The 14,915-nt window shown below is 31.9% G+C and overlaps 3 protein-coding genes across 14 annotated transcripts in view; 1 reads left to right on the plus strand and 2 right to left on the minus strand.

Annotated features, from left to right (window-relative positions):
• Nucleotides 1–14,915, minus strand: part of LOC126748056 (uncharacterized) — a 1,030,708-nt gene that overhangs the window by 707,849 nt on the left and 307,944 nt on the right. Inside the window, exon 4 of one of the 11 annotated variants that reach the window (XR_007664603.1) lies at nt 13,628–14,365. The exons of 9 other annotated variants lie outside the window; for them this stretch is intronic. Coding sequence is in view for 1 of the 2 variants with exons in the window: in XM_050457051.1 (XP_050313008.1) it covers nt 13,572–14,365 (794 nt within the window). In the remaining variant the exon portion in view is untranslated. Of the gene's footprint in view, nt 1–13,571; nt 14,366–14,915 lie in introns of all 11 variants that reach the window. One more of the 11 variants, XM_050457051.1, reaches the window with a different exon arrangement.
• LOC126748063 (uncharacterized) overlaps nt 1–14,915 on the minus strand; it is a 173,665-nt gene that overhangs the window by 133,842 nt on the left and 24,908 nt on the right. The window contains exon 2 of one of the 2 annotated variants that reach the window (XM_050457071.1): nt 11,852–13,337. In XM_050457071.1, coding sequence (XP_050313028.1) covers nt 11,877–12,782 — 906 coding nt within the window. In that variant the 5' untranslated portion in view covers nt 12,783–13,337 and the 3' untranslated portion in view covers nt 11,852–11,876. Of the gene's footprint in view, nt 1–11,851; nt 13,400–14,915 lie in introns of those variants that run through there. The other variant, XM_050457072.1, reaches the window with a different exon arrangement.
• On the plus strand, nt 1,205–9,574 carry LOC126748068 (sporozoite surface protein 2-like). The gene is made up of 5 exons (XM_050457076.1): nt 1,205–1,323; nt 8,419–8,836; nt 8,899–9,070; nt 9,159–9,251; nt 9,330–9,574. Exons 2-5 carry the CDS (start codon nt 8,783–8,785, stop codon nt 9,467–9,469), a joined length of 459 nt encoding a protein of 152 aa, XP_050313033.1. The 5' UTR covers nt 1,205–1,323; nt 8,419–8,782; the 3' UTR covers nt 9,470–9,574.

Raw genomic sequence — 14,915 nt, forward strand, 5'->3', positions numbered from 1 at the left:
TGATATGCACAGATTCGGAAAGCCCATTCATTTTCTGATTCGGTGCTTCCTTTCCCTGATCGTTTCCGGTTCATTTTCATTCATAATTTTACAAAAAACCCAACCAAGTCCCGGCCACCTGTCACGAGCAAAAAATTTGTATCCACCATGCGTCAAAGTATTGTTCCCACTAGCCATTTCATCAGAGTTTAGGTTGACACCTCCAATTACCTGCAAAAACGCAAAAAAATGGACTTTTTTCATAAAATCGCATTTTTCGGGTACTTGTACTATCGCTGGAACCTTGAAATTTTAGTATGTGTTGTAAAACAAAATTTCGGATCCTTTAGATGATGTCTGATCTTTTCACCATGTACAGGGACGTGGCAAATGAATTAAACGCGAAAATTCGAATTGCTCAGAACCTATTAATGTTGGAAGATTGTAATTTTACACAAATAATGGGGTTATTAAAGTATTTAATGCCTGAGAATATAAATGGTCCAGGTGCCACTACGAAAAAGTTATTAAATAAAATGTGATTTTCGGGTCGGACCTTTATGGGTAAAGTTCAATATTGCTCGCCCTGTATGGCTTACGAAAATTTCGGTTATATGGCATATGAAAGGTAAAGGATGAAGTTATTTTTTGAAAAAAAAAATTTTCCCAAAATAAGTATTGTTTGGCAGAAAATTCCAAAAAACTGAAAATGCCAGAACTCGTAAAATAAATTTTTTACAAAAAAAAGCTCCAAGTATGTTAAATCTCTTATAAAACGAAGTCTTTTCGCCGAAACACTTTTTTTATAAAAATTTTTTTTTAGCCTCTGGAGAAGTTTGAATTTTTTTTTTAGTCACTTTTGTTCGCTTATAACAACTCACCCTGTATACCGATCTGGCCCAAAAAGTATACAGTTCTTAAGCCCCCACCGACCCTTATGTCCTAAAAATTTCAAGTCTTTTAAAGGCTTTTTATTTGAGTTCTCGCGTCTGAAAGGAATTTGATCCATTTTTTTACGAATTTTTGACTTTGAGAAAGTACCGCTCCGTTTGGTGGTACCGGAAAAAAAAATTGTTTACGGATCCATCATTCCCAATGTATTGAGAGACCCTATGCAAAATTTCATCGTTTCGCTAGCCATACAGCCAAAGATATGAATTTTTATTTCGAAAAAAACACGATTTTTCGGGCCCGACGTGGCGTGCATAATATAGTCTGCGACTATATAACAAGTATAGTCGCTTCGCTCCTATACTTTTGGTCCGTGGGGACCAGTTTGGAACCTTTAGGTCTTGTCTGTGAATGGCTATAAAGGAATTCTTAAAAAAAAACAAAAATTATCAGGTGTACCGACGTTTATATGCCAAGGAAAGAGATGACCAGTGGTTGGGGTATCATGCTTCGAAGAACCATAATTTGTTATATAGTCGCGTTGTGTGTCAATATACTGTCTTATATTTCAAATATCTGGCAAAATATGTTAATTGTATCCTAAATAAAGCATGAATACCAAATTACAACAGAATCGGACCAATAGCAAAAAAAGTTACGGTAGTCACGTGACCTGGGCTGAAACTCAAATGTCAGTTATCTGTCATAAATTATTAGTTGTATCCCAAATAAACCATAAATACCAAATTCAGAAAAAAGTTCCCATAAGGATCTCTTTATTGAAATAGAACAAACGGGATTTTACGTCGATTTGTTTTAATTTTTCTTTTTATTTTAAAATGTAATAGTAATAAAAAAACAAAAGAATTGACAGGAGGAGAATATGAAATAAAAGAAACCATCAACGAATTGAATCGAAGCTATAGAAGCCGAGATATTAGTAAAAATGTGAGAAAAACAAAAGAAAACTGGTTTTTTCCCACGGTATCATTTTTTTTCTTAAAATGATAACCGACAAATTATAATGTAAGCCCTAAGTTGGCAATATCCATTAAAAAAAACCCAAGAAAAAAAAATTTTTTTTTTGCTCCAAAATCGAAAGGGGTATAGCCATGAAAAATTTTAAAAAAATGGTTTTTATTTTTTTATAAATAAAATATAACTCTGACAACTTTTTGTCTTAAACAAAAGTTTTCGGAAATATTACGAGGTATCCGTGCGTTAAAACGAATCGGTTCTAGCTATTATACAATCGGAGAAAATTGTAAAAAACTATTAAACCTAAATATCGAAATATCAAGAGCCCTATGGAAAAATTTCAATTTTTTATTTTTCTATCTTGTACTACTCCAGGATACCTTTTAAAAAGGTTATTATCGATTTGACTCTAAAATGAACAGAAAACCTATTTATTTGCATTTATCGATTTTCGAACAAAATCCGGCCCAAAATGAAAATTTTTCAAAACATGCTCCAAATTCAAAATTTCTTTTTTCTGGCTAAAGACCATTCAAAAAGTAATGAAAAAGCTTTATGACAAAATTTTTCAAAATCTATAATAATGCTACAATATTATGAAAGAAGATAAGTTCCCTTTAAAGCCTATGTATTCGAACCGATGATTTTTTAATGTTTTTTAAAAAGGCAAATTTAAGAAATAATTTAACTAATTAAGATAAAAGGAATAGGGTAATACAAAATATTATCTATAAATATATAAATATCTAATAGTAAATTTCAATCGAATAGGAAATTTTGATAATCACGTGACCCTAAAACTTAATATTTTAAAATTTTGAAAAAAATCAACAATTGCATCCTAAATAAACCCCAAATTCCAAATTTGAACCCAATCGGATCAATAGCAAATAAGTTATGGAAGTCACGTGACTTTAAAATTCAATATGTCAAATTTCTGTCATAATTTATTACTTGCATCTTAAATAAAGCCCAAATTCCAAATTTCAACCCAATCGGATCAATAGCAAAAGAATTATCAAAGTCACGTGACTTTAAAATATAATTTGACAATTATCTGTTAAAATTTATTAATTGTATCCTAAATAAAGCATAAATACCAAATTTGAACCCAATCGGACTCATAGCAAAAAAGTTACAATAGTCACGTGACCCGGAAGTGAAATGTCAAATATCTGTCAAAAATTAATAATTGCATCCTAAATAAAGCCCAAATACCAAATTTGAACCCAATCAGACCAATAGCAAAAAAGTTACAATAGTCACGTGACCTGGAAGTCAAATGGCAAATATCTGTGAAAAATTAATAATTGCATCCTAAATAAACCCCAAATACCAAATTTCAAGCAAATCGGACAAATAGGAAGAAAGTTAAGGTAGTCACGTGACCTTAAAACATAGTCATGTCAAATATCTGTTAAAATTTCTTAATCTTATCCGAAATAGGTACTAGGTACCAAATTTCAACCAAATCGCACCAATAGCAAAAAAGTTATGATACTTGACTAACCTTAAAAATCAATAATTTCAAAATTTTTTTATTTATATCCCAAAAGCAATGTTTAAGAATTGTTAACATTTATTAATAATAAATTAAATAGTAAAAACTTACCAAATATCTAAATTCTTATTTTAAATTAAATAGATCATTACGACTGACCCGTGTATATATTCGAATAATTTTAGTAAAATAATAGGGCAAATTTCATTTCGCCTCACCCCGGTATAAAACCACTGACTTTTTAAAAAAACGGCATTTTTCGAAGACGTCAAAATGTTTGCCGAATTTTCCTGGCCGCAATACACAATTTCCCCAATTGATATGCACAGATTCGGAAAGCCCATTCATTTTCTGATTCGGTGCTTCCTTTCCCTGATCGTTTCCGGTTCATTTTCATTCATAATTTTACAAAAAACCCAACCAAGTCCCGGCCACCTGTCACGAGCAAAAAATTTGTATCCACCATGCGTCAAAGTATTGTTTCCACTAGCCATTTCATCAGAGTTTAGGTTGACACCTCCAATTACCTGCAAAAACGCAAAAAAATGGACTTTTTTCATAAAATCGCATTTTTCGGGTACTTGTACTATCGCTGGAACCCTGAAATTTTAGTATGTGTTGTAAAACAAAATTTCGGATCCTTTAGATGTTGTTTGATCCTTTCACCATGTACAGGGACGCCGCAAATGAATTAAACGCAAAAATTCGAATTGCTCAAAACCTATTAAAGTTGGAAGATTGTAATTTTACACAAATACTGGGGTTATTAAAGTATTTAATCCCTGAGAATATAAATGGTCCAGGTGCCACCACTAAAAAGTTATTAAATAAAATGTGATTTTCAGGTCGGACCTTCATGGGTAAAGTTCATTATTGCTCGCCCTGTATGGTTCCCAAAAATTTCGGTTATATGGCATATGAAAGGTAAAGGATGAAGTTATTTTTTGAAAAAAAAATTTTTCCCAAAATAAGTATCGTTTGGCGGAAAATCCCAAAAAACTGAAAATGCCAGAACTCGTAAAATAAATTTTTTACAAAAAAAAGCTCCAAGTATGTCAAATCTCTTATAAAATGAAGTCTTTTCGCCGAAATACTTTTTTTATAAAAATTTTTTTTTAGCCTCTGGAGAAGTTTGAATTTTTTTTTTAGTCACTTTTGTTCGCTTATAACAACTCACCCTGTATACCGATCTGGCCCAAAAAGTATACAGTTCTTAAGCCCCCACCGACCCTTATGTCCTAAAAATTTAAAGTCTTTTAAAGGCTTTTTATTTGAGTTCTCGCGTCTGAAAGGAATTTGACCCATTTTTTTACGAATTTTTGACTTTGAGACAGTACCGCTCCGTTTGATGGTACCCGAAAAAAAATTCGTTTACGGATCCATCATTCCCAATGTATTGAGAGACCCTATGCCAAATTTCATCGTTTCGCTAGCCATACAGCCAAAGATATGAATTTTTATTTCCAAAAAAACACGATTTTTCGGGCCCGACGTGGCGTGCATAATATAGTCTGCGACTATATAACAAGTATAGTCGCTTCGCTCCTATACTTTTGGTCCGTGGGGACCAGTTTGGAACCTTTAGGTCTTGTTTGTGAATGGCTATAAAGGAATTCTTAAAAAAAAAAAACCAAAATTGTCAGGTGTACCAACGTTTATATGCCAAGGAAAGAGATGACCAGTGGTTGGGGTATCATGCTTCAAAGAACCATAATTTGTTATATAGTCGCGTTGTGTTAGTATACTATCTTATATTTCAAATATCTGTCGAAGTATATTAATTGTATTCTAAATAAAGCCTGAATACCAAATTCGAACAGAATCGGACCAATAGCTAAAAAGTTACGGTAGTCATGTGACCTAGGCTGACTCAAATGTCATTTATCTGTCATAATTTATTCCTTGTATCCTAAAGAAACCATAAATACCAAATTCAGAGAGAAGTTCCCATAAGGGTCTATTTATTGAAATAGAACAAACAGGGATTTTACGTCGATTTGTTTTAATTTTCCTTTTTGTTTTGAAATATAATAGTAATAAAATATCAAAAGAATTGACAGGAGGAGAATAAGAAATAAAAGAAACCATCAACGAATCGAATCGAAGCTATAGAAGTCGAGATATTAGTAAAAATGTGAAAAAAAATAAAAGAAAACTCGTTTTTTTTCCACGGTACCATTTTTTTTCTTAAAATGATAATTGACAAATTATAATGCAAGCCCTAAGTTGGCAATTTCCAGTAAAAAAAACCCAAGAAAAAAAAATTTTTTTTTTGCTCCAAAATCGAAAGGGGTATAGCCATGAAAAATTGTGAAAAAATGGTTTTTATTTTTTTCTAACTAAACTATAACTCTAACAACTTTTTGCCTTAAACAAAAGTTCTAGGGAATATTACGAGGTATTCGAATGTTAAAACTAATTGATTATAGCTATCACAGATTCGGAGAAAATTGTAAAAAACTATAATTCATAAATATCGAATTATCAAGAGCCCTATGAAAAAATTTCATTTTTTTATTTTTCTATCAGGTACTACTTCAGGATACCTTTCAAAAAGGTTATTATCGATTTGACTCTCAAATGAACAGAAAACCTATTTATTTGCATTTATCGATTTTCGAACAAAACCGGGCCCAAAATTAAAATTTTTTCAAAACATGCTCCAAATTCCAAATTTCTTTTTTCTGGCTAAAGACCATTCAAAAAGGAATGAAAAAGCTTAATGACAAAAATTTTCAAAATCTATAATAATGCTACAATATTATGAAAGAAGATAAGTTCCCTTTAAAGCATATCCAACCGATGATTTTTTAATTTGTTTTTCAAAGGCAAATCTAAGAATCTAAGTTAAAAGCAATAGGGTACTACAAAATATTATCTATAAATATATACATATAATCTAATAGGAAATTTCAATCAAATCGGACGAATACGAAGGAAATTTTGATAGTCACGTGACTTAAAAACGCAATATTTTAAAAATTTGTAAAAATTCAATAATGGCATCCTAATAAAACTCTAAATACCAAATTTCAACCCAATCGGAACAATAGCAAAAGAATTATGAAAGTCACGTGACTTTAAAATATAATTTGTCAATTATCTGTTAAAATTTATTAATTGTATCCTAAATAAAGCATAAATACCAAATCTGAACACAATCGGACTCATAGCAAAAAAGTTACAATAGTCACGTGACCCGGAAGTCAAATGTCAAATATCTGTGAAAAATTCATAATTGCATCCTAAATAAACCCCAAATACCAAATTTCAATCAAATCGGACAAATAGGAAGAAAGTTAAGGTAGTCACGTGACCTTAAAACATAGTCATGTCAAATATCTGTAAAAATTTATTAATCTTATCCGAAATAGGTACTAGGTACCAAATTTCAACCAAATCGCACCAATACCAAAAAAGTTATGATACTCGACTAACCTTAAAAATCAATAATTTCAAAAAATTTTTATTTATATCCCAAAAGCAATGTTTAAGAATTATTAACATATATTAATAATAAACTAAATAGTAAAAACTCACCTAATATCTAAATTTTTATTTTAAATTAAATAGATCATTACGACTGACCCGTGTATATATTCGAATAATTTTAATAAAATAATCGGGCAAATTTCATTTCGTCTCACCCCGGTATAAAACCACTGACTTTTCAAAAAAACGGCATTTTTCGAAGACGTCAAAATGTTTGCCGAATTTTCCTGGCCGCAATACACAATTTCCCCAATTGATATGCACAGATTCGGAAAGCCCATTCATTTTCTGATTCGGTGCTTCCTTTCCCTGATCGTTTCCGGTTCATTTTCATTCATAATTTTACAAAAAACCCAACCAAGTCCCGGCCACCTGTCACGAGCAAAAAATTTGTATCCACCATGCGTCAAAGTATTGTTCCCACTAGCCATTTCATCAGAGTTTAGGTTGACACCTCCAATTACCTGCAAAAACGCAAAAAAATGGACTTTTTTCATAAAATCGCATTTTTCGGGTACTTGTACTATCGCTGGAACCTTGAAATTTTAGTATGTGTTGTAAAACAAAATTTCGGATCCTTTAGATGTTGTTTGATCTTTTCACCATATACAGGGACGCGGCAAATGAATTAAACGCGAAAATTCGAATTGCTCAGAACCTATTAAAGTTGGAAGATTGTAATTTTACACAAATAATGGGGTTATTAAAGTATTTAAGGCCTGAGAATATAAATAATCCAGGTGCCACTACGAAAAAGTTATTAAATAAAATGTGATTTTTGAGTCGGACCTTCATGGGTAAAGTTCATTATTGCTCGCCCTGTATGGTTCCCAAAAATTTCGGTTATCTGGCATATGAAAGGTAAAAGATGAAGTTATTTTTTGAAAAAAAAATTTTTCGCAAAATAAGTATTGTTTGGCGGGAAATCTCAAAAAACTGAAAATGCCAGAACTCGTAAAATAAATTTTTTACAAAAAAAAGCTCCAAGTATGTCAAATCTCTTATAAAATGAAGTATTTTCGCCGAAACACTTTTTTTATAAAAATTTTTTTTTAGCTTCTAGAGAAGTTTGAAATTTTTTTTTAGTCACTTTTATTCGCTTATAATAACTCGCCCTGTATACCGATCTGGCCCAAAAAGTATACAGCTCTTAAGCCCCCACCGACCCTTATGTCCTTAAAATTTCAAGTCGTTTAAAAGCTTTTTATTTGAGTTCTCGCGTCTGAAAGGAATTTGACCCGTTTTTTTACGAATTTTTGACTTTGAGACAGTACCGCTCCGTTTGGTGGTACCCGAAAAAAAATTCGTTTACGGATCCATCATTCCCAATGTATTGAGAGACCCTATGCAAAATTTCATCGTTTCGCTAGCCATACAGCCAAAGATATGAATTTTTATTTCCAAAAAAACACGATTTTTCGGGCCCGACGTGGCGTGCATAATATAGTCTGCGACTATATAACAAGTATAGTCGCTTCGCTCCTATACTTTTGGTCCGTGGGGACCAGTTTGGAACCTTTAGGACTTGTCAGTGATGGGCCTTAGAGGATTTCTTAAAAAAAATCGCAAATTATCAGGTGTACTTAGGTGAGTCGGGGAGGCTAACGTTTATCTGCCAAGGAAAGAGAGGACCAGTTGTTGGGGTATCATGCTTCAAAGAACCATAATTTGTTATATAGTCGCGTTGTGTGTCTTATATTTCAAATATCTGTAAATGAAATAAATCAAAATAAGGAAAGAAGCTGCACGAATAAATGAATTGAACTCGATTCTTATATTTTAACCAGAACAAAGTTTTGATCGCCCCTGTAGTATGGAATCGAGGTTATTTCATTTAATGCTCTCTTAGAAACAATACAATACAAACAGTAACTTTAATTGAACGATACAAACAGCGTCCCTAACGACCATTTTTTGAGTTTTATTTGAGTTTTATTCGCCATGAACGTTGATGAAATAGCACAAAGTTTGGAGGCGCTTATGGAGTTTACACCGGTAAGAATTAATTTAGACTATATTTTAAATAAGTGAATTGTTATATTTTATTGAATATCTAGTCAGAACCTCAGGGGAGAAAACCCAACCCAACCCAACCCAACCCGAACCAACCCACCCAACCCAACCCGAACCAACCCACCCAACCCAACCCGAACCAACCCACCCAACCCAACCAGAACCAACCCACCCAACCCAACCCGAACCAACGCAACCCAACCCAACCCAATAATCGTAAGTATAAAATTCTCTGGAATACTGACAATTTTCTTTTCATTTGCCACAGAAAACGAAAGATTTCAAATCTTTTATTTTGTTACAGAGGAAAATTACAATAGGTGGAGGCAAAGGGGAAGGAACTGGAGGAAGAAAAGGCTGGAACGACAGCACGAGCAATCGGCTCTTCATAAACAGAGTAATATATAACTTTTTTATATTAATTTTCTTTTTAAATTTATATAGATTAAGGTTTGTTATATATTATTTTTTTTAGAAGTATTACTGTCGGTAGTAACCGACGCCATGGCCTCTGTGGCCTCCGCCGTGCTAAAGCACACGGCAGAAACCACTACAGGTTACAGGCGAGGGGGCTTTAGGAGGGGCCGAGGTCGTGGCAGAGGAAGGGTAGAATAAGTTTTATATTTTATAGTATTTTTTATTTTATAGTTACATTGATAGTATATAAGTTATAGATATATAGAGTAGATAGTATAAGTTGTTATTTTAATTTTTTTTAAATAAAGATAGAATAAGTTTTAGTTGTAGATTAATAGTATATAAGTTATAGATATGTAGAGTAGATAGTATAAGTTGTTATGTTTTAATTTTTTTAAATAAAAAAAATGAAAAAAAAAAAAGTTTATTATTTGTACTGGATTGCCTGTGTAATACTAAAAGTGAAAGTCTTTTGAGAAAAGTGTGAAAGGGTTTTTTAACTTTAATAATATCCTAAAGGCAGGCTACAGACTGCGCTATATCTGTGTTATACTTGTATATTACTTATTGAATTAAATTAAACGCTATAAAAAATCTTAGAACATTGAAATCCTTTCAATGTTAGAACATTGAAAACCTTTCAATGTTCTAAGTTGAAAATACACAAATGTTCACAATAGCTTTCAATTTCTCATTAGCAAATAAATAAAAAATCCATTAAAATTTATTTTTTTTTGTAGTAAGCAAGTGGAAAGTTTCTATAGATAATTTTAACTCATACTTACTACTGGTAAGAGATGTGTTGATAAATGATTGAATAGTTTTTATTTTTTAAAAAAGAGTCTCAAAGAAGTTTTTCCGTTAGTTGTTCTGTAATATATCTGAGTGAACAAAATATAAAAATAAAATGTTTGTGATATTTAAACATCATAAATCTAGAGCTTCCATGGAAGATCATTTATATATTTGTATATGTGATGTTCATTGGTGTTTCTGAAATGCAATAAAACTCTATAGTAATAACACGTATATATTATATATAATTATATCTTAACAAAATATAAAAATATTGATATTGGAATCACAAACAAAAAGTATTAAGAATTAAAATCTACTGTATTCGAAATTGGTTATTTGTAATCTATTATTTAATTTTTAGTCAAACCTTAGGCTTCATAAGTTGACAGCGAAAGGGAAAATAATTATTACGACAACAATGAGAAAATGTAATTATAAAATTATCTAGAATTATGAAATTTTTTACTCCATTTTATTTCTCTCTTCAGAAACACTAGTATTGGTAAATTCTTCTGCGGCGGCCTCTGCTAATATAGTATGTGTAGCCGTCGGATAAGGGTAGGGTGTCGAGGAGGCGGGTATAGGGCATATATTTCTCTCGTAGGTTCTTTTTTCTGTAATAATTAGACAATTAATTTTAAAAAATTATATGAAAGCAACGTTGTACCTATATTCTCCACAGGTTGGCAGTCTATTTTTGGAAAGAGCGGTACCAGAGTTGTATCAAAGTAGTAATATAGTCATCAATCTTAATTTCCTAAATACAATATAAAAAAGATTGTATGGTTAAAAAAAAATAAATATTAAATTACTATGACAAAACATTTGTCACAATCAGAAGATAATGTTGCTAAAAAAGGAATTTTATTTGTTTAAGAATCATCCAGGACTTGAGAGGCACTTGTCAGAGCGAAAATCAGTTTTTTGTAAATCGCGAATTAATTACATCAACTTTCTCTAAAAAATTCTTAATAAATTAACATAATAATATCTCATATTTCTATCATGAACATTTATAACGAAAACTGATTTTACGAGGTTATGCTGTTTTAAATTAATATAGCATATTTAAACAAAACAGACATGGTCTGTTGATTTGCTATTTTTACAGATAAACCATACATTTCCATATCACATTGAAAATAAACCATGAAATATAAATTAAAGAATTAATTGTGCTTAGTAGCCACATAGCAAAATTATATGTTTTACAGATAAATATGAAATTGTATAGTTTACTCTCCCAGAGAGACTTTTATATTTAAATATATATTTAAAAATATATATAAAACTAGAAAAGGGATTTTCATTGAGAAAGCGAATGAATAATAGTAAGCCATGCCAATAGCACAAGGCACTTCTACAATTATCTACTATTTACCACTCACTAATCTTTATACTCCGACTTTTGATACCTCAAGACTTATTAATAGCAAAAGTTGCCTCGCCGAATGAAAAATCCGTCACCCATTGCAATAAGTAATTACATGCATTATAACAAATTGGCCATTAAGCTAGGTTTAATCACTTATCGCATAAGATGACTCTAATATATAAAGATATCACGTAGTGAAATCTTTTGGGGGGCGGGAGATCATAACCTAGTATCTGAATCAAAGTGCGTCAAGAGTTTCGGTTACAGTCGGGCCGGATAACCCCTGGATGCATGTTGAGCTAGAAGTGTGAGTAAACTGATGTTTTATTTGCTTGCAATGCAAAACTCACTGCTAATACTATTTGAATACTACTTTGCTCATTTGTAATTTTGTTTATGATAAATAGGTTTGTCCTAGTATTTTAAGAAAATTTAGCATTTTTCTAAGAGCAATAAGTATACATCTTCTAAAGTGTTATCAAACCCAGACATTCTAGTTATGCGATTATCATCACATTTCCACCATTGATCGTTATAATTAACTATAGATGTATAATGACCAGATCCAATGGTGTTTCCATGATGCTTAACAACACTTTTTACTCGGAATATTTGCTCATCCAAAATAACACTTTCAGAGGCAAAATTGTAAAATTTGGTATTTATCTTATTCCCTTGAGGGCCAATTCTCTGAAGACATACTACCAAATATTTATGGCATATAACCACTGAGCGTGTTTTTAGATTATTGTTACAGTATAGGCATAATCTATCAGAGTCTTTTAGCATTAACATTGAATTAAAATCAATTAAATTGCCACAGTTTTCAGGAAAATAAAGAAAATGAGTGTATATTATTTGTTCATTTTCATTCATATTAATATTACAGTTTTGACAATTTAAAAGTTCATGACCATTAACTTTTATGAAAATGCTAAAATCATCTGCATCTAATCTTCTGATTAAAGATTGACAAAATGATTGAGCGTCCATTTGTTGATTTACAGCAAAATTTTCACCATTTCGACCAGACACCAATTGTCGAACTTTTAATGTGGAATTAATTTTGGTCAGCATAATATCATTTAGAATACTGTTTAGCGCTGTATTTCGCTTTGAAATGGAAAAGCGAAATTCAGGTAAACATAAAAATGACTGTACGATGCTATTTGCATAACATGATACCATATCGGTATTTAATAAAGCAGGCGGTTTAGTAAATAAGTTGGGGTTGTTTTCGTCATCTGAACTAATATCTACTACCATATTGTCATTATTATCTTCTACACTTTGGTAAGTAGAGATACCCAATGAATTTTGTGTTGGTAAAATTTGCATTTGCTTGGTATTAAATTTTAGTTCAGTAGAGCCTTTTGTAGATTGTTTATTTTTATCAACGTTTTTTACCTGCTTGGGAATAAAACCTTTATCATAAATACTAACCACTAGTGATTTATGGTGACTATACACAGTATTGTAAATATTGTAACTCAAATTATTAAAATTACTAAAAAGCCAATCAATTTGAGTTTTTGATTTTGTAGTTGATTCGCCAACACTCAATTTGCAACTTAAACCTTTAGATATTAAACAATTTTTCAAACCATTTTCATTTTGATTGATAATATCTTGATTAAAATCACCGATGATTAGGATATCACTTTGTTGATCAATAATCTCTTCCAAACAAAATTTAGCATGTGCAATGCTCAATTTTGGGGGAATATAAACTGCTATGACATAAATTTCATTCAAGTAAAATGTGATTGCTTGAAACACTATACCACAGAAATCTTTGGTGTATTTTTTCACTGACTTTATTTTTGCTGATACATTTTTTTTCTTGAAACAAATTATGCCAAAGGGTTTACTTACAGTTTGATCGTTATTCAGGTTGGCAAACACTTCAAAATCATTTATTTTTAAATTTTGTTTCTTTTTAAATAACCAGGTTTCAACAAAAATTAGGAAATGTGCGTCTTTAAAAATGGGATTATTTTTTATAAAATTAAAATTTTTTGGTAGACTTTGCACATTTTGATAAGCAATAATGTATTTGACATTAGAATCATTAAGATACTGAGTGTCATACCTGGATGTTATAAGTTTGTTTTCTTGCATATTTACCAGTTCTTTATAAGCAGCATCCTTTTCGGTTGCCGGTTTAGGGGCCTTAAACTTACCAATGATGTAGAGGCCACTTAGCTTTGTGGCCCGACTACAAGCAACATAGGTACTGGTTCTCGTCATGCGATTTCCAATGTGAACAGCCACCTGTTTGTAGGTGGCACCTTGACTCTTGTGGATTGTAATTCCTTCACTGATTACAAGAGGAAACTGAAGACGCTCAACGTGAACATTGCTGCCTTTTTGAATTTTAACAGCTCTGGCAGCTCTTTCTATGGGCGTCCAAGTGTATAACACACCCATAGACTTCCTAAGGGATTCGTTTCTCTTGCGGCATTCCTGGCCTGACTTGGAATCGAAGAACTCCATCCACACTCTGAATGGAATTTTACTTCGGTCATAGTCTATTTGACGTAGGATGCCTGTTGCACCATTCACTATTCCATCACTGGTGTCCACATTCATTGAAATCATATATTTGGCATCTACCTGCAATATTAAATTTAACATTAGGCCAAAACTCTCCCCCTTTTTTAAGCTTTTTGCGTGTTCCAGAAATAAATTTTTTAGTCGTTCTGAGCAACTCCCTTTGATAACGTCTCTGGCTTGACTTACGGCTCGCTCGGTTTTAAATGTAGACAGTTTCATTTCATTGAATGCATCTACTTCTGCATTGGTGCAAAATAAATGCATAGTGTCTTCAGGAATTTGGTCAATACTGTCGACTTCCCTGGACTTGATCAATTGCACATCTTCGTCGGTCATTTTACCAAACGCCATATTATTGAGGGCAACTGCAAAAGACTTATCTTCACTCTGTCTCATTATTTCTGAAAGTTCAAAATATTTAAAATGATCCCACAGATACGTTCCGCATAATTCTTTATACGGATTTGTTTTTACTGGGCAAAAAATATACATATCCCTTACTGGGGGTAATTGACGATTATCGCCGCATAAAATTATTGAAATATTTCCAAAGATGGCGTCAGATTTAAAGATTTGCTGCAATCTACTGTTAATATGGTCAAACAATCTGGCGCCAACCATGGAATATTCATCTATGATAATTAATTTTAAGTCATACAAATTACAATATATAGTATTAACGGTGTCATGGTGTAAAGGAATTAGTTCTTCACCATACTGACTAACGGGTAACGATAATGCCGCATGTAAGGTTATACCCCCGATATTAAATGCCGCTTTACCTGTAGGCGCACAAAGTAACACTTTTAAACTTTCAGGATTATTTCCCGGTATTGAGTTGAAATGGCGCAATAACGACTGGGTTATTGCCGTAATCAGGTGACTTTTGCCTGTACCTGCTGGACCACTAAGTGT

The sequence above is a fragment of the Anthonomus grandis genome, chromosome 21, assembly GCF_022605725.1.
Source record: "Anthonomus grandis grandis chromosome 21, icAntGran1.3, whole genome shotgun sequence".
Taxonomy (NCBI): Eukaryota; Metazoa; Arthropoda; class Insecta; order Coleoptera; family Curculionidae; genus Anthonomus; species Anthonomus grandis.